General features: G+C 41.0%; 1 protein-coding gene across 4 annotated transcripts in view; it reads right to left on the reverse strand.

Moving 5' to 3' along the window:
• The window catches only part of PSMD14 (proteasome 26S subunit, non-ATPase 14), a 48,326-nt gene extending 30,397 nt beyond the window's left edge, over window positions 1–17,929 (reverse strand). Inside the window, exons 1-5 of one of the 4 annotated variants that reach the window (XM_035569995.2) lie at window positions 17,659–17,801; window positions 12,128–12,213; window positions 11,010–11,081; window positions 10,148–10,231; window positions 9,226–9,277 (exon numbers count right to left, since the gene is read on the reverse strand). In XM_035569995.2, the coding sequence (XP_035425888.1) occupies window positions 9,226–9,273 (48 nt within the window). In that variant the 5' untranslated portion in view covers window positions 9,274–9,277; window positions 10,148–10,231; window positions 11,010–11,081; window positions 12,128–12,213; window positions 17,659–17,801. Of the gene's footprint in view, window positions 1–9,225; window positions 9,278–10,147; window positions 10,232–11,009; window positions 11,082–12,127; window positions 12,214–17,067; window positions 17,238–17,658 lie in introns of those variants that run through there. The other 3 variants (XM_035569986.2, XM_035569969.2, XM_035569978.2) reach the window with 3 other exon arrangements.
• Window positions 17,930–18,409: the final 480 nt, after the last annotated feature.

The following is an 18,409-nucleotide window of genomic DNA, read 5'->3' on the forward strand; positions in this document are numbered from 1 at the left end:
TTATTGCAGTTTTCCAGCTAGTACACACACAATTTTACAGTTAGTTCCACATCAACAGGATTATATTTTGAAGCAAGCATTATGTCTAAACTGTTTGTATGTTTAGGCCCATTTTTATACCAATTATAATCAAGCATACATAACAGACCACAAAATACCATAAGCCTCAACAAACAGCCTAGATTTCTGAAAGGATCACATTGTCTTGTTACGCCATATGTCAGATGAAATAAAAATTTCAGTAATATGTTTAGTCTCAGACAGTCTCAGGCTCCAAAATGGAGTAGGGATACTAGAGAAATATTATGGCATCAATTGCTACTTCAAATTAAAAATATCTTTGTGAAAGCCTTAACAGGCTCTATTAAAGAAAAAAACTGCCTCAGTATATTTTACAAAATCCTGCCTCCTAAAAAAAGGAAAAAAGGTTTATCCAGGTTCATGTTTACAGCAGAACTCAACAACAGCAATATAGATGGACTTGAAACATACAACATTTTCCATCTCCCTCCTCTTCAAAAGCCAAAATTACACAACATGGAACTTTGTATAGCTCTGAGCCGTTGGCTAAATGGGTTGGGATCATCAGTTTACAAACACCTCTTCAGCAGAGCCAAAGATTTACTACCTATTTTGCTTGTTTGTTTTAAATTAAACAAAACTTCAAACAAAAATATTCACTAGCTCATTGAGATACTCCATAGAGAATCTGGTCAGAATTTTAATTAAAAACAGAAAAAAAATCAACAATAGAAGCATCCAAAAAAATTAGTTTACATTTCTAGCCTGTCCATTCAAAACTTTGAGTAGAAAAAAATTATCCTTCTGCCAGTGATCTCTCTTGCATTACTTACAGTTTCATGAAAGAGGTACAATAATCCATCTATATGGGTACACCCGAGATTTCCCATATACCTTTAGTATGCAATTTATTTTGCTTACCTAATTGTCTAAAATGACAGGCATAAAATTTAAGTGTCTTCTACAAAAAACAGCTTTACTGTTTTCCAATGTTCCCATAGAAAATATCATTTAAGACTACTGAGGCTTACAGCTTACTAAGAGAAAATATAACAGGATTTGGCAATGACTGGGTGCTAGTTGTGTTTTGATATAAGCTTAGTTATGCTACATGGTACTTGAGAGACTCACTCTAGTTAGTCTGATGTCTTGTTAGAGGTACATAATTATTAACCCAATATTAAAATGTAGTCACAATATAAAGTGATTTGCATACACCACTGATGCAATTTGCAATACTCAGATTTTTCTGTTACGTTCCCAACCCAACCGTTGCATGAAGTGGCCACTTAAGCGTATCAATCAAAATTTATTAAGAGAAAAATCAAGAAAAGCAAGAAAAATCAAGGGAAGACATGCATCACCAATGCAATTAACATCTCTCATTATCAGAGTTACTGTTAGCAAAAAGCAATAAAAACAGGGACACAAAACAGTGTTGTACACATCTTTGAAAAGTACTACTCTTCACAGCCTCAAACTACCGGGGAAAAAAAACAAAATACTAAAGGTTGGTTTCACTCCAAAATAGAACCAAAACTAATCTGTCATCTACTCCTATCATTACAGCAGCTACTGAGGTTCAGAACGAGAGCCTCAAGGCATATAACTAATCGGGATTTGTAATTTTTGCCTGCCTTCAGAAAATTGTGCTCCAGTCTAGACTTTTCACTATCTTATTCTAAAGAATTCCACCAAGCAGCAAGGTAGCCCTCAGTGTGTGCTGTCTGAGGTCACCCTAAAGCATACTTTGTGGAGCACAGCAGTTAAATAGGGTTTACTTACACTTTACTTAGAAAGTATTTGGTTCTACACATTTGAGCTTGCTGTTGTAAAGAGCTGGTACTCTGGACACAAGCAGGTTAACTGAGAAACTCAAAAGGAAGGTTAGTTATTTGTAATACTTCCAAAAAAAAAAAAAAGAAAACACCCACTGACATTAATACACAAAGAACACTAACATATGGCTCCAGGAAAACCTGAGGAGAAGTCTTCTATACCACAGGAAGAAAACAAGGCCTTGTTCAAAGGTGCTGCACAGTAGCATTGCAACATTCAGTAGCATGGGTTTTCAGACAGAAGCAGCAATTTAGATCGCTGTACAGGAGCTGTTCTCTGCTTACAGAGTGGAATGTTACAAGTGAACAGGTATAACGCAAGAGGCACAAGGATGACTGTTCTTGTTTAGTCTTTTTTGCTATTTTCTCATTATGACTACATTCATTTCCTTTTCCAAGTTCCTTTGTCTCTTCTGGGGAAAGTCAGCTGGACTACACTGGCAATTAAGTTGAGGAAAGAGAAGCTAATTGCCTAATTATTAGAAATAAAGAAGCTTAAAATCTGCGGCCAAGAGTAGACAGCTAAGAATGGTCTCCAGAGTTTACAGGAAAATAGTAGATCACAGGAAGCTGATAATGCTCAGGCACAACCCACTAGCTTTGTTATTTTTAGTAAGGCATGACGGTAGCATGGCCCATCACGCTTTAAGGCATCTTTTACACCATGAAAAAAGTACACACTGTAAGTACCCATCAGCTCAGACAATTGTATGACAGTTCCTAATGTGATTCTAGCATGTCCCCATACTCCTGCCCCCATTAGCACTGTTGGATATAAATAACATTACAATTACTGAACCATATTTCAAATGTGGGAAAAATATACCCAGACTTTAGTAATGCCCAACAACTTTCAGATTAAGCCTACACTATCCACAGAGCTGTCATCTCCAGTGTAAGCAGACCTGGGCCACAATGGCACCCTAAATTTGATATGCAAATTTTAGTGTTTTAATACAAGACTGTTCAACCAACTCATGCAATGAGCTACTCATCTCAGTCAAAGTAAAAGAGAACAGTTTAGTATATCTTAGGTGCTTTTTCCACTCCCTGAAAACATAATCATATACATAAAACATATATGTAATGTCAAGCAAGGATACCTGCTTGAGCAGAGGGATGGACCAGACAGCCTCCACAGATCTCTTCCAACCTTAACCATCCTGTGGTTTAACCGAGACTTTCTATAGGAGATCACACAGGCGATTAAGTTCTTTGAACTTTTCATGGGAGTTGATGTTGGATGGTTTCCAATGGGTGACTAATGTTTGTCACTGAGAAAGTTTTAAAACTTCCTACTCTTTAAATGGGTCGATAGCTTCTGGGGAAAAAGGTAGAACAGGGGTCAGCCACCCACGTTGTATACCTAGCTTCTTCAACTGGGATGTACATGGGATATTTCAGCAATACCAGCAGCATTCTGAGCACTTGGAATTTGTGGTGGAAATCATCACCAAAGTGATAGCACAGTAATGATGCAGAATTTCAAGACCTATAATTCAGACTTATTGCTCTTGCAGAGCATTCTCAAAGGGAGTATCTGAAGCTGGAAACACATGGGAAGCAGAAAACTGTGTATCATCACAATTCAGGCCACATAAAGTGTACACACCCAGGAGTCACAGGAATAATCAAGTCATGCAGGTGCAACAGATACCAAGAGCTACAAGAAACACTCCACATCTTTCCAAAGAAAAAAACAGTTCCTGATGTTAAAGACAACAGTATTCAATAAACACACCTGTATCCTCCAAACTAAGAGCAAGCTGTTTCAAGAAGCAATTAACCATAACAATTTTCAATAAGGTGCTTTATTACACAAGGGAATTTTAGCATGAAGATTAGCAAACTAGAACATGCCATTTACTTTAATATACATCAGTTTACTCCCATGACCTAACTCAAGGAAACCTGCATTTAATTGATAATTGGGAATGAGCTACTGACCCTCCTTTGCCTGCCAGATCTTAAACTCTTATTCTGAAGCCTCTCAGAAAACCAGACCAGCAGTAGTGCTCTTTTCTAATAGCCATCCTGGCTAGATTAGCAGATGAAACAGAACTTTAAATCAGTGGCAGGTCTCCCAAGTTCCCACGGTGCCATAGATTTACTAAATGGGATCAGTATGTTCTAAAAAACCATGATAATATGAGGGAAAAGGTTCCACAGCATCAAGCAGTGCAATGCTTGAAACCTCATAATCAAAGTGACAGTTTTCAAGTGCCATTTACAATGCCCTAATCTGGAAACATCCCAGCTAACCCATCTGATCAACTATTTCACAGATGGAAGCACTTGATGGCTAATTGGCAAGTCCATTATTCAAATAAAATAGCTATCTGCACTTCTATTTTCTCTATTCCAAGTCAAGGTGTAAACACTCCTTGTAAGACGCAGGTCACTTCTCTCCCTTCCTTCCCATTTGGATATTTTCCCCTTCCCCCACCGCCAAATATGTTAATTCAGAAGTAGAGGAACAATTTTATTTTCCATATATTGCAGTAGAACCTCTGCACTGACAGAGCAATGTAGGCTATTTTCAAAAAAAAATCATTTGAAAAATGAAAAATTAAAAAATATAATTACTTCACTGCTTCCTCTCACACCTGGACTGAGAAAAAGAGACAGGATGCGTTTGCATGGACAAGAACTTGTATAGCTAGGGTTATTGTTCTCAAAGTGTCAGGGAAAGAGCTCTGCTCTCTTAATTTACTCACACTCTGAAACAGTATCCAGTAGATTGCCTAATAGAGGCATATGTGGAACTGATTTCACTAGCAAACAATAGTTCAGCGTACAAAATGAAGAGGAGTGTTGCTCCAAATTCCTGCCTGCTGCATAAGAAGAATGCTTTTACGTACCCCACAAAGCCTGTTAATTTGTCTGCAGCAAATGTACAATGCAAAACCAAGTACTAAATCACCCGTGAAATTCTGTGGTAAGCAGTGCTTCATGGGGATATCAACGTGATATGATACAGAAAAGAATGAAATAGGAAAGGGGATATAACTAAAAAGCCCAGCATGACAAGAAGCAGAGTCAGGAAGAGAAGAGACCATACAGGAGAAGGACAAGAGGAGGAGGTACTTCCAAAATCTAAACTCCCATGAACAACAGAAGAGAAATGAAAGGACTAATAGATGTTTTGTCACTTTGTGTGTTCCCTAACTTTTATTTAAAAAAAAACAAAAACAACCTCACTCATCATATGCATATCAAGCATACTGTTCCCCACAGAATGTTGTTTCCCACAACATTCTCCTCAAGAAACTGGCTGCTCACGGCTTGGACTGGCGTACGCTTCGTTGGGTTAAAAACTGGCTGGATGGCCGGGCCCAAGGAGTTGTGGTGAATGGAGTCAAATCCAGTTGGAGGCCGGTTACTAGTGGAGTCCCCCAGGGCTCAGTGCTGGGGCCGGTCCTCTTTAATATCTTTAACGATGACCTGGATGAGGGGATCGAGTGCACCCTCAGTAAGTTTGCAGATGACACCAAGTTAGGTGCGTGTGTCGATCTGCCCGAGGGCAGGAAGGCTCTGCAGGAGGATCTGGATAGGCTGGAGCGATGGGCTGAGGTCAATTGTATGAAGTTCAACAAGGCCAAGTGCCGGGTCCTGCACCTGGGGCGCAACAACCCCGAGCAGAGCTACAGGCTGGGAGATGAGTGGCTGGAAAGCTGCCTGGCCGAGAAGGACCTGGGAGTATTGGTTGATAGTCGGCTGAATATGAGCCAGCAGTGTGCTCAGGTGGCCAAGAAGGCCAACAGCATCCTGGCTTGTATAAGAAGCAGTGTGGCCAGCAGGTCTAGGGAGGTGATTGTCCCCCTGTACTCGGCTCTGGTGAGGCCGCACCTTGAGTACTGTGTTCAGTTTTGGGCCCCTCGCTACAAGAAGGACATGGAGGTGCTCGAGAGAGTCCAGAGAAGGGCAACGAAGCTGGTGTGGGGTCTGGAGAACAAGTCTTACGAGGAGCGGCTGAGGGAGCTGGGGTTGTTTAGCCTGGAGAAGAGGAGGCTCAGGGGAGACCTCATCGCTCTCTATAGGTACCTTAAAGGAGGCTGTAGAGAGGTGGGGGTTGGTCTGTTCTCCCATGTGCCTGGTGACAGGACAAGGGGGAATGGGCTAAAGTTGCGCCAGGGGAGGTTTAGGTTGGATATTAGGAAGAACTTCTTTACTGAAAGGGTTGTTAGGCATTGGAATGGGCTGCCCAGGGAAGTGGTTGAGTCGCCATCCCTGGAGGTCTTTGAGAGACGCTTAGATGTAGTCCTTAGTGATATGGTTTAGTGGAGGTTTTGTTAGTGTTAGGACAGAGGTTGGACTAGATGATCTTGGAGGTCTCTTCCAACCTAGACGATTCTGTGATTCTGTGAAGTATAAATTCAGATGCCTACAATATCAAGCATCTAAGACAATCAATTTATGCACAAAGAACTGTTGCAAAGAAGGTCTTATTTATGGTACCATGTACGAAACTACCACAGGTATCTTCTCATTCAAGGAACATGAGGTTAGTGACTAAGTTTACTGCCAGAAAACATTGTGGATTGCTTATGTGATGCCAAAAGCTATCAGGTTATCTTCCTTCCTCTTTTCCCCACGCCAAGATGGCAGTCCTTCGTCCATCTATGACTAATAAAGAGGAAATGGTCCATAAAGTTTCTAAGCCACAAGTTGCTGGAAGGAAAACTTACTGTTAAAATATCACTTTAGGAACGACAGCATGCATATTGTCTTCATCAGACGTTTATTAGCCATATGAAGATAGTCAGTGCTAAATTCCATTGACCCTAAGCGTATCTCTGGCAGTTTCCAATAGTATGTTGATAGAGCAAACAGTAAAAAGGCAAAAAAATGGATTTACTTAAAGCATTTCCCAAGTAGAATACAAGACACCAAAAGACTTTTGAAAATAAAGTTGTAAAAACAAATCCAACTAGCTGCAGGAACAGCATATTGTAGTTCAGAAATAACAGGAAAAAAAAGAAAAATCACAGAATAATAAACAGAACAGGTTGTATTAACAAGGGGAAAGAGACAAGCACTGTTGAAGAACCTAAGGCAAGTCAATGAGAAAGAAGTCCATGGTCGAGATTGAACTCTGCTTACCAAGCATTTGCTGTTACTTGAACATTAGTTACAAAGCAAATCAAATGGACTACTATCCAATCTGATGTGATAGTCCTTTTACCAACCAAACCCCTAGCTAAAAAAAAAAAAATCCCTGAATTGCATTACATAATATTCATTTGAAAGTGTTTCTTCTTCTACAAGTCTCTACATACAGAGAAATCTTACGTCTTTCTAACAGGTGTTTATCACTATGTTCAGCCTTAAACGAAGAACCTTCAAAGGCAACTATGACACAGCAATAAGAAAAACAAAGTTACATACAATTGTTTAGAACACTCTAGGGCAACCAAAGGGTAATAACTTTGTTTATTTTACAGCAAGACAAAGTATCTCCAAGAAATTTCCCAATTTCTCTCTTCCACCTCAGTTATCTGATTCACTCTAAATTATCTCTTAATCAATCAACATTCAAAACAGATCTTTGAAGGTCCAATGAAACACTGTATCTTAAGGACGCAAGATTATTCTTTTTGAATAGCCTTCCCGCTCTTTGAGTAAACCGAAAGACTACAAAAGTAGCAGAGATATTCAGTGCAAGCAGCAACTTGCATAAAGAGCAATTCAGTTTTCCACCTTCTTTTTTTTTTTTAATCCAACACATACTCGTCAATTCATTTAAGAGACAACTCCATATTTACGCAAACAGAGCAGCTTTGCAGGCCAAAGCTGCCAGAGGAGTTCATCAAGCTTCTTTTGAGTATCACATTCTACTGTCTGCCTCAATTTTCTATCAAGCCTTAAGTTAAAGCTGAGAAATTCAGAAAGCAACCGAGAGAGTTAACTGTAAATTTGAAAAACAGCTTTGATATGCGTCAAGTTCAGAGAGGACCAAGGAGTGAAACTTGAGTGATTAGACTGCGCAGATGTTAAAAAAATGAAGAGTCATGAAGCAGGCTGGCAGCTCAGAGGAACAAGAGAAATAAATGTTTAAGAAAGTGAAACTAAAAATAACTGAGAGCTGCTTGAAGATTCACTAAGAGAGCGTGAATAGAATTTTAGCTATAAAAAGGAAAAAAATTATGCACAAGAAGTTACAGCTTATTTGGCAAAACACCTAGAGGCTGGAAATGAGTTTAGAATATACCACCAAATGCTTCGGTATTAAACCACTCATTTCCTAGTTACACCGGACACAAACACAACACAGAATCCAAAGAAGCTGTGGGTTTCACAATTTCAGTCACTCCAGAAAAAAAAACCAACACACACATCACGAAGTCCAAGATAAGCCGAACTGATTCCTCCAGAAGAATGACAGCCTGGATTCCAGACTTAGAACAGAGCTCCTGAGGCAGATCAGGAGAAAAGAAAGAGGCCAGCTACTGTGTCCAGCTGAGACCAAAAGGACTAAAAGGAAATTCCACTGAAGACCTGTCTTTTCCTTAAAGAAATAATTCTTCCTAGAAGCTTCGGACAGAGTTCCTTTTTCATTATTTTTTTTTCCCCCTGTATTGACAGTAGCCAGGAATAAATCTGGCACCACAATGTAATAAGTTCAGCTTGGTTTTATTTTTGAAGACTGTTGAAGACTACACCAACTGGCCCAGAAAAAAAAAGTAAGGAAGACTTGTGCTAGCGGGAGGAGAGGCCATACGATGTGTGTGGGCTTTGCCCTGGAACAGGACAGCTGCCACAGGGGCCTTTTTGCTGTGAGCAGCATTACAGCAGCAAGAACAATAGCAAACAACATAAAACAGAGTAACACACACACGAGTGGCTACAGCTACCCAGAAGTGATGATATCATCACCCTGAAATTTACATATACCTCAGTATCTTAAGTGCTGTTGTGATGAGCATTATAGGTACTGAAATATATCTTAAAAGCTATAAGATTAAGAGAGATATTGAAATAGCAAACGGGTATGCTCAGCCATTTTGAACAATACTACTGTTCTGAAAATCACTATTATAGGAAATTGATTTTTGAATTTTATTCTCCATTTTCACTGCTTTTGAATCCAAACTTAAACCATTCAGACACCAAATTAAAGGTTTATAAACATTCTGTAAAAATCACAGTGCCAACACAAGTGTTCATACTGACAAGAGAAACAGTCAGGCTGTAACAATGATTTGCATACACTTATATAGCATCTCTAGAGTCAGAGATTATTACTATGAATTCTGTGGTTGGCTTTTTTTTGGGGGGGGGGTGGTGGTGTTTTAAACATAATTAAAGGCATATTCCAGTAATTGATTAATATTAAAGAGAAGATATTGACAAGCTATATACTAACCTGTCCCAGCCCAGGCATACCTCCTCCAAGTCGTAGAAGTCTATCCATATTTCTAAAAACAAAAAAACAGAAACAAAGGAAAAAATGTCCCCAGGCTCTGAAGTGTTTACTAAATTGCTATCCATATAATTCACCTTCAGTCACTCAGTATGTCAAAAATATTGGTGGTAATTACAACACAACATCAGACTTCCTGTTAATTAACACCACATATTAATTCAAGAAGCTGTCTTCCATACTAATTAACAGACCTTGTTTTATTGCTTTGGTTTTGGGTTATCCCCATTTCTGAAGATGAGTACTCTTGTCAAACTTTTCAAAAACTTTCCTATCATTCAATTAATTGGGGGAGTTTTGTTGCTTGAGAACAGCACCTACATCCAGGAAGTGCTTAAAACTTATTATAATGATACACAGTCAAGTTTACTCCAATTTGTTCAAAAAGCATCAATAAAAATGTGAAAGTAAGGATTTTAGCATCCTCATTAGTAAGTTCTGCGCTAATTAACTTACAGCTTGTCAGTTATCATCAAAACTACATGTGAAAGACACTGAGCAGATTATGGATCTCTGAATTAGCATCAAAAGCTTTTTTTTAATGAACTCATTATACTAAAAGAAATACTGTAAAGTAAACATTTAATGTGTATATAGTTAGAACGCTAGTGATAGTACAGTCATTTAATACATTTCCAGTGTTGCATGAGGCATTGCTTTAGCGCAAGATTATTCCAATCAACGCAGCTAACTCGTTACTTTCTTGGAGAGAAAAATTGAGGTTTTCTATCTTGCACTTTTTAAAGTACTGATCTCCAGGAATAGGAAATGTTAAGGTACCCAACTGAAGAATTAAACGTTCATTACTCTGCAGTTTATTCACTTTATATTGTTGAAAAGCAATCTAATATTTAATTCTAGCTACCTAAGTAAGGGCTTTGTCCCAGGTGTAACAGTTCTTCTACTTGCTTACTTGACTTTGCAGTTTCTTGACTTTACACAATAAAATCTGGTAATAAAATAAACAAAAGCTACTGAAAATTCTTATAAAACAGCTGCTTTCAGCAAATCAAGCCTTTATATTTCCAAGTCTTACAGAAATTAGTAAAATTTATTAGCTTATTCTAATTATGAAATAGAAAGTACGTAGTAAAATACCAGAAACTATCATCTTAACTCTACAAGTTTCAATACAATACAACAAAGCCTGTTCATGCAATATAAGAGTGATAAGAACAGCAAGTAATGGTATTTCCAAAATACACTCATCCTCAAAACAGATGTTACATTACACATAACAGAATTATACATAATCTCAGGCTGCAGTAATGATACTAGATCAAGCATTTTAAGTTTAAATATGCAAAAAATAGCTTATCTTAAAAAAAAATGGCTTTGCATATGAAAGATGAAGTTTTTATGTTGAAGGAATGATATTCATTTTGTGAAATTATTAGTGGTTTTACTGACTACTAACTAGCACGATTTATATCAGTTTAAGTTTAAAACAAATATTTTAAGCTTCGCAGTAACAAATAAAAAGGAGCTATTAGAATCTACAACAAGACATGATTATTTAACTCTTACTTTAATGATATATAAATATCATCCATTTCAAGCAACAATATCTATGACACACGGATCAATAACACATGCACTATTTGATAATTTCACTCTACATTTTTAATTTGTGAATTTTACTCACAATTTTAATGCACTACCAAGCTACTAGCTTCATTTGATTCACTTCTTTTATTTTGTAAAACATATTTTTAACACATGCAAACCTTACAACTGCAGCCTCAGCTACCAGTAACAAACTTGAAATCACGTTGTAGAATTTCCATGGAAAGGTAAAGCTGTTGTGTAAGCACAGGGTAAATCACTTAGGTGAAACAGCCATGAGCACAAATTAAAGCCATTTATGTCTCATTCTCCAGGGTAGACACCCCTCCATTGAAACGCAAGATGATTCATCTTTCATGACACTAACAAGGGCTGAGGAGTAGGTAGCTGAGAAGTAGGCTTAAGCTACTAAACCTACGATTTTAACCACTCATAACTGTATGCTTATTTTGGGAAATTCTTAGTCTCTACAATGGGTTGCCATAAAACACATTGGTAGTTTTTCCTACACTACTGCAACTTCCATAAGCCAATGAGGTGTCTTACCTACCTTCATTTAAGAAATATCAAAAAAAACTTTATGCCTTTTCACATTTCACTTTAGCAAGTGATAAGCAATATTTATTACTAGCTCATTAGTATTTTATTTACATCATTTATTCCAGTCTAACCCAAGACTGTAAATGTTTAAGTAGAAATTATGCAAGCACATCATTTATGAATCATTAAAATTGGATTAGACTCATCAGTTACAGAAACTTTTTATTTGTCGGCATATCTTCCCAGGTTTTAGAAGAACAAGAGTCTCATTTTCTTTCAGAACTGGAGGGATATAACATTTCCAATGTTGCTATCACAGACTAGTCACTGTTCACGTTCAGATTCCCAAGGCAACACCAGAGAGAGAAAATCTCCACAAACCAGTTCTAGATGGAATGCAAATTATTTCACTAGCTCCGCAGCTTGACTCTGGTTAGAGTTTTGGCAACTAGTATTTTACATTCTTATTTGTAGCTGAAGTTGTTTTAGTAGGTTAGAGTATATTTAGACTTTCATACATATATTTAAACATATTTGTTTACTCTGTGTAAACATCTGAAGATTTTAGGTTAGCCATCCAAATTAAAAACAATTTTATTTTTTGTCAACCCACTGTGCCCAAATATTATTTCAGCAATAGCTTCAGTTTAAGAAACAATGTTTTTGAAAACAACTTAAGCAAAATTTTAGACCATAATTAAGATTACAATTAAAAACAAAGCATCTCTGCATTTCTAACCTGGTACTCAGCAAGAGGTGATCGCAGAACAAACTCAGCAGCAACTCCGACTTTCAGGCTATAAAGATGCAATCAGTAAGTCTTTCCTAGAGAAGGAAAAATGAAGGAGAGGGAGGGGAAGAAAACAAAATTTAGAAACAGTAAGTAACATGCATAATAAGAAATGTCACACTGATTGTGTAGCCCAAGTATCTGCAACACAGAAAGAAGTTTAAGTTTCTCAAAAGTAAAAGAAAGGGTAAGGCATTTTAATAGCCTCTTTTTTAAGCACAGTAACTTAGTCTTGGATCTATTCCTGCCTTAGCACTAGACATTCTTCAGAAAGGAATAAGAGTTTCTGCTCTTTCATCGGTCAGCTAGGATTTTCAGAGGCCTCAGCAACTACAGATTACATACAGATTATGGCAGGACTAAATTACCTCACGATTTAAATTTTCTTCAAGTATCACAACATCATCCAGGGTCTACCTGAAATGTATTTCTAGTGATTAAGGCATCTTCTAGATAGAAATGGCCTTTTACAGATAGAACAGAAGATCTAGTGGTCAAGCTTTCTGTAGTTCACTGCATTTACACCAATCCAGACTATGCAGTCCAAAAAAACAGGAACACAGTTTAAATGAACATGTAAATATACAATTTTTTTTTTTAAGTACTCTTGGTATTAAAAGCAGTTTTCCTCACCAATAAAACAATTTTTATTTTTACTATGAAAGCAGATTAAAAAAACACAGGAATAAGAGGTTTTGTGTAACATCATTAACTTTCCGAAAGTGAAGCCACGCTGCATTTTAGCAGAATGAAAAAACTGACTTCCAATTGCATTTTTATACCACCGTAGGTGCTTCACAAACCCTACCAAGTGCGTTTCAGCAATTTAAAGCTAATCGATAATTTCTAGTGCCACTAGACTGTAACTGTGGTCTGTTGTTACTATTTTAGGAGAATTCTGCTGCAGCTGAGATGACCTAAGCACAAAGGTAAACAGCGGCCTGTAGGCACGGGGAGTGTTTTTTGCTGTTGTTTCTAGCAGCGTGACTAAAAAAGTCACTGAGGGCAGCAGGTTTGCCTGAATTCAAGTTGAGAAAGGCTGTTTTACATTCAGTTCAGGAGTTAAAAGTTGCATTCTCATTTCCACAGAGAACACTGCCCACTAATTGTCTCCACTCAATCACTTACAGTGCAGCGTTTACAACAGATCCGTGAAGTGATCTGCGGCCATGATTTGATAGACATTTTTTTCAATGTCACTGTTAACATAAGGAGCAGTGGGGAAGCTGCTGCTGCTGCTTACCAACTTGATGCTGCTTTCTCAGTACTGCCAGGACAGCCATTTGTGCAGCCTTGCGGTAAACTGATAGGCTAACAAAAATGTTGTTTTTAACCCTGTTCATTTCTCTGATAGGATTCACACTACATCCCAGAAACAGTTGTCTTGGCATAACAGAAAGAGAGGTCTTGGAAGAGCTGACTGCTCTAAAGCTAACCCAGACTCCGGAAGAAATTTATGTTGAACCGTTCTTGAAGCTAAAGCTGCCCAAAGATGTCTCTGGCTGTCTTCCCCCCCTCCCTGAAGTAAATGAGGTCATTTAACAGAGTCCATTCCGAACCTCATCTGAAAGAGGTACCAGAACAAAGGAGGAGGTGTTAATCTTTCTGGGAAGTCAGAGCAGAAAGAACAAGTCGGAGTTTCTCAGCGCCGACAGGCTGGGGTGCAATTCCACTGACAAGTCACACGAAGAGGCATTAGGTTTCTGCCAGCTTTGCACAAGGAAGGGGTCCAGGAGAGCTCCGATGAGCCAGGCCCACAAGAGGCAGCAGTTGTACCAGCACAGGCTGCAAGAGAACTGCAACCAGCCCAGAAGCTGGCTTCAGTTACAACCCAACTCACTTTTAGCCAGCTGCCCACCCAGGGGTCTTGCACTCCCTTTAGGCATATTAGAGACACAGTTCACTGAGAGCTTGATTTAATGTCAGACTGCAAAGTGCAACAATACAGCCACTGTTATCAACAGCTAACCCTGCTGTTGGGTCAGGGGAGGCAACAGTCCTGAGGGGCCGGAGCGGAGGACAATCCCGCGGTCACAGCAAGTTCAACACTGACAGAAAAGTGACATGGAACCACAGCTTGGTAAGCCTCAAACCATCAAACTTAATTACCAAAGACTGTTTTAAAAAAGCAAGCCAAAAACCTACATTCTTGTAGGTAAATCACAAGCAGAATTAGAATGAGATCATCTTTGTATAAAAAAAACAGAGAAGATGTTTAGGGTAGAAGAAATTATTGATTGAAACTATTGACATTATGTTCCTAAGCTGCTTTATGGGCAGCTCTCTGTCATGGAATACTACTGTAATTTATCTTAATTAATTTGGACCTTAAAACGTACAGATGTCACTTCAAATCTGAAGCAAATATTTAAATTAGACCTTGCACTTTAAAGAAAACCTTAGAATATTAAATGTAATAAGCATCCAGCTCAGTTACACAAGAATACAGCTTATACTTCTGCTCCAATACCAACTGTCTGCTCTGTCCTCTTGCTTCTTCCCTGCTGGACACACACAAAGTGGTAACGTACTGCTGAAAGTTTTTCCTCCCTGCTGGGAAGTGCAAAAAGCTAGTGTTGATCATACACACACCCGCTTTTATTTAAATTATATATAAAACAGAGAAAAGTGGAAAAAAAAATCACAGCAAACTTCATACCCTTTCTCTCCAAGGTCAGCAGAAGGTACTTTGGTAACATTTCCTTCTGCCTGCTAGGAAGGGTTAACAGTCTCTGTTTAAAGTGAAGCTTTAAGGAAGCGAATCCACATATCAATAGTTCCATATCAAAAAGTTGGTAGAGGCCAGTTATAATCATCATAAACTTGCATTTTGGTTCACTGCATGATTTAGATGACATACATTCGTCACTGAAGCTATCAGCAACCACACTGATCTCAAAAAAAAAAAGTTAAACAGTTTCTCTGCTTGTATAAGTCCATGACTGAAACAACTCAGCTAAAAGACCTTGGTCATTGTCTGGTAGTTAAAAAACAAAACAGAACAACAATAAAAACAGACCTCTACTATTGCAGTCTTCTCTTTCAGTTGTCCTGGCCTCTAAGGGAAAAGTCTGTGGATATTAACAGTGCACTGGGAGTATACACAAAGCATCTCTGAATTGATAAAAACAGGAATTTTAAAATACCTGTGCCTAACACTTGTTCATAATACTATTATTAGATAACTGTAAGTCACAAGAGTTGTCAGATTGGAGAGCTCTGTCTCACCATTTAGTTGTTGATTATGGTTTTCTGGTCACTTCATAAACGTTGACTTAAATACCAACTTTCAATAACAAAAACATTTTTCCTTAGGCAACATAGGGAAGAAGTTATATAATGCATTATGCACAATATGTATGCACACATTAGGTACCCACAGTTGTTGTGCATGTGTTTGGCATGTTCCAGCCCATATTTTCAAATCAACTTGGAAGTCTTAAATTATTGCACCTCTGCATGAGTTTCATGCTACAGTGCATTATTTTTTCATCTGTTATTAAAAAACCATGGTGTAACCCCCCAGTGCAAGAGAATCCTACTGGGTTGACAGCTCGAGTTACAGTCAAAAAAATAATATCAAAATTAGCTTCCACAGACGTGGATGAAAACTGGCTACCAGACTGCCCTAATAATGGAAAGAACACCAGGCTAGGCTCAGGTGACAGGAACTTACTCCACAGTTTGTGCAATCTGTACACTCTGTGACTTCATGCAAGCCATTTCACCCCTGGTAACTCAGTTTCTCCACCTGTTGCATGGTGACTACAATACTGGAAGTGCTCATACAAAGCTTAGATCTCCTGGTGAGAAGCTCAACGTAGCAGACTAGCTTTTTCTTTTTTTAATTTGCTGTTAATCAAGTGGTTTACGGTTTCTACTGCAAGTGTAACACAATTCCAAGAAATTGCTATGAAGGTAAAATAGTTAAGGAAATGTATCTTGCAGAGAAGCACCATTTCACCTAGAAAAGGTCAAAAACTCAATGCAAGTAAAGTCATAGAACATGGACTGAAAGCAAAACTTGAACCAGAACAGGGATCTCATGTGACAGCAGGGGAAAAAAAAGGCTTCTTATGTATTTTGTATGAGAAATGGAAAAAAATCCAAACAATCTATTATAGATAATCCTCAGTTATTTGCCATTAAAGCTAAAGATTAACCATATAATGAACAAAGGGAGTCTCAGTAGTGCGAGCCCAGAGCTATGTGACTATCTAGGTTCCATGAAGTGCTCAGCTTTGGAGGCTGGTCATTTTTGGACTGTACAGACCTGGACTTCATTAAACCTGAGCTGGACTAGAAGGCATGAAGGTTAGGTCCTCTGTTTTTGCTTTCTGATTTTTAGAAGTATAGCGAACAAATGTGTATAATTCAACTACAGTCACTGCTGAGCTGGAGTTACTGAAGTAACCCAGACTGACCTCTCTAGCGCTACCCGAGTACATCCAAACCAAGCTACCACGTAAGGGAAGATTGCTTAACAAATCACACCACCACACAAAGCCCCAGAATGAGCTTTCTAACTTTATGCTGCACGTACATAGCGAGCTCCCTGAAACTCCACCGTAGGAACGGCAGACACACCACTGCTCTGGAGCACTTCCTCCCCACCGAGCCATCACCATGCAGTTTTTCTATCATTCAAGGTATCCAAACTACCTGTCCTTTCCCACCACCCTAGATGTTGTCTCACCCCAGACGAGGGGAAATAATTGCAGCTTCTACAGATCTTTTCCTTACTTCCTAACAGCCGCCCACTGACAGCGCTCCTCTCAGGAGAAGCTTCTTACAAGCGCGCTCCCTGTTTTGAGGCGGGCAGCTCGTCTTGGACTCACGGGGGGGGGGGGGAGGAGATCAATACAAACGCGTAGGACTTTTCAGCTCACCTAGTACCCTCTCAGCTATATATAGCTTTCAGATACGTTGGCATAACAACTAAAAAAGAAAAGAAAGGAAACCAAGCGTCTCCGTCGGTCGCTGTTGTTCTCCGGGCCTTCCAGGCCCTACCGGAAGCAAGCAGCCCTCTGGGTGCTGACATCCGCGCACTCCCGGGGCCGCCAGCTGTTTACAGCCTCGCTCCGCCGCCCAACTCGGTTCCCACCCCACCCGGGCCTGCCGCTGACGGCCCCTTTCCCCCTGCAGCCCGCCTCGCCCCCCGAGCACGCCCGCAGACCCCTTCCCCTTGTCACCGCCACCCCCCTGCGGGCCGCCCCCTGCCCCTACCCCTGACCAACCCCCGCCGAGGCAGCGGCGCCGCGCGGCTGCTGCCGGAGCCCGAGCGGGGCCTGCTGCGCTGCCCGGGGCCGTGAGTCCGAGGCCCGGCTCGGCCTCGCCACCGCACCGCGGCCCCCCCGGGCGCCGCCTGCCAAGGCCCGGCCTCCCCCCGCTCCCTTCGCGGGCCATCCCCCGGGCCGCAGAGCCCCCCCCGGGCCGCCGATGCCGGCCTTGGCGCGGGGGCGGCCCCGCCGGGCCCTCACCTGGGCGCGGGGCCGGGCCGGGCCGCGGTGAATCAGCCGGATCTCATTCAAACCCCGGCCGCCCAGGCCTCCCGCCGAGCGCTTCCCGGTTCAAAGGGCACGCGGCGGGGCCTTCCGGGCCCGGAACCGGGCGGGCGGGGAGGGGAGGAAGGGGAGGCGGTTACCATGGCAACGCGGCCCGCCTGGCAACGGCGCGTGCCGCCGGCGGGGCCGCGCTCGGTGCACGTGCCCACGAGCGGGTGCGGCCGTTAGGGCCGTTAGGGCCGTGCCGCCGGCTCGCGGCCCCGGCCGTCAGCCTGCTGAGGGCAGGCGGAGCGAGCAGCGCGGCCGCTCCCCGGGCCGTGGCGGGCCGTAGGCGTGAGGGCGAGCTGCGGGGCGGCGAGGGAGGGCCCGGAGGGCCCCTCAGGCAGCGGGGAGCCGCAGTGGCACCTGTGGTGCTCGTGCTCCCACACACCCCCGCCCGTCATAAGGGCACCTGGAGCTCGTGGGAGCAGGGGCCGTCAGAAGGAAGGGGCCTTTAAGTGGCGCTGACTGGAATCTGGTCTGAAACTGACTGGAATCTCGTCTGAAACTGTCTGGAATCTAGTCTGAAACCGACTGGAATCTGGTCTGAGGCGCTGAAACCGCTTTGTCGTGAAGTCCCGCACCTTCAGTTTGGCCGTAGTGCAGGGTCAAGTTGTGGCTACATGGCCCCTGTGCCTCATAACTACACAATATGATGGCTGAGGAACCAAAGGGTGTGTCATCAAGT

Source organism: Cygnus atratus, chromosome 6 (genome assembly GCF_013377495.2).
Source record: "Cygnus atratus isolate AKBS03 ecotype Queensland, Australia chromosome 6, CAtr_DNAZoo_HiC_assembly, whole genome shotgun sequence".
In the NCBI taxonomy this organism is placed as follows: Eukaryota; Metazoa; Chordata; class Aves; order Anseriformes; family Anatidae; genus Cygnus; species Cygnus atratus.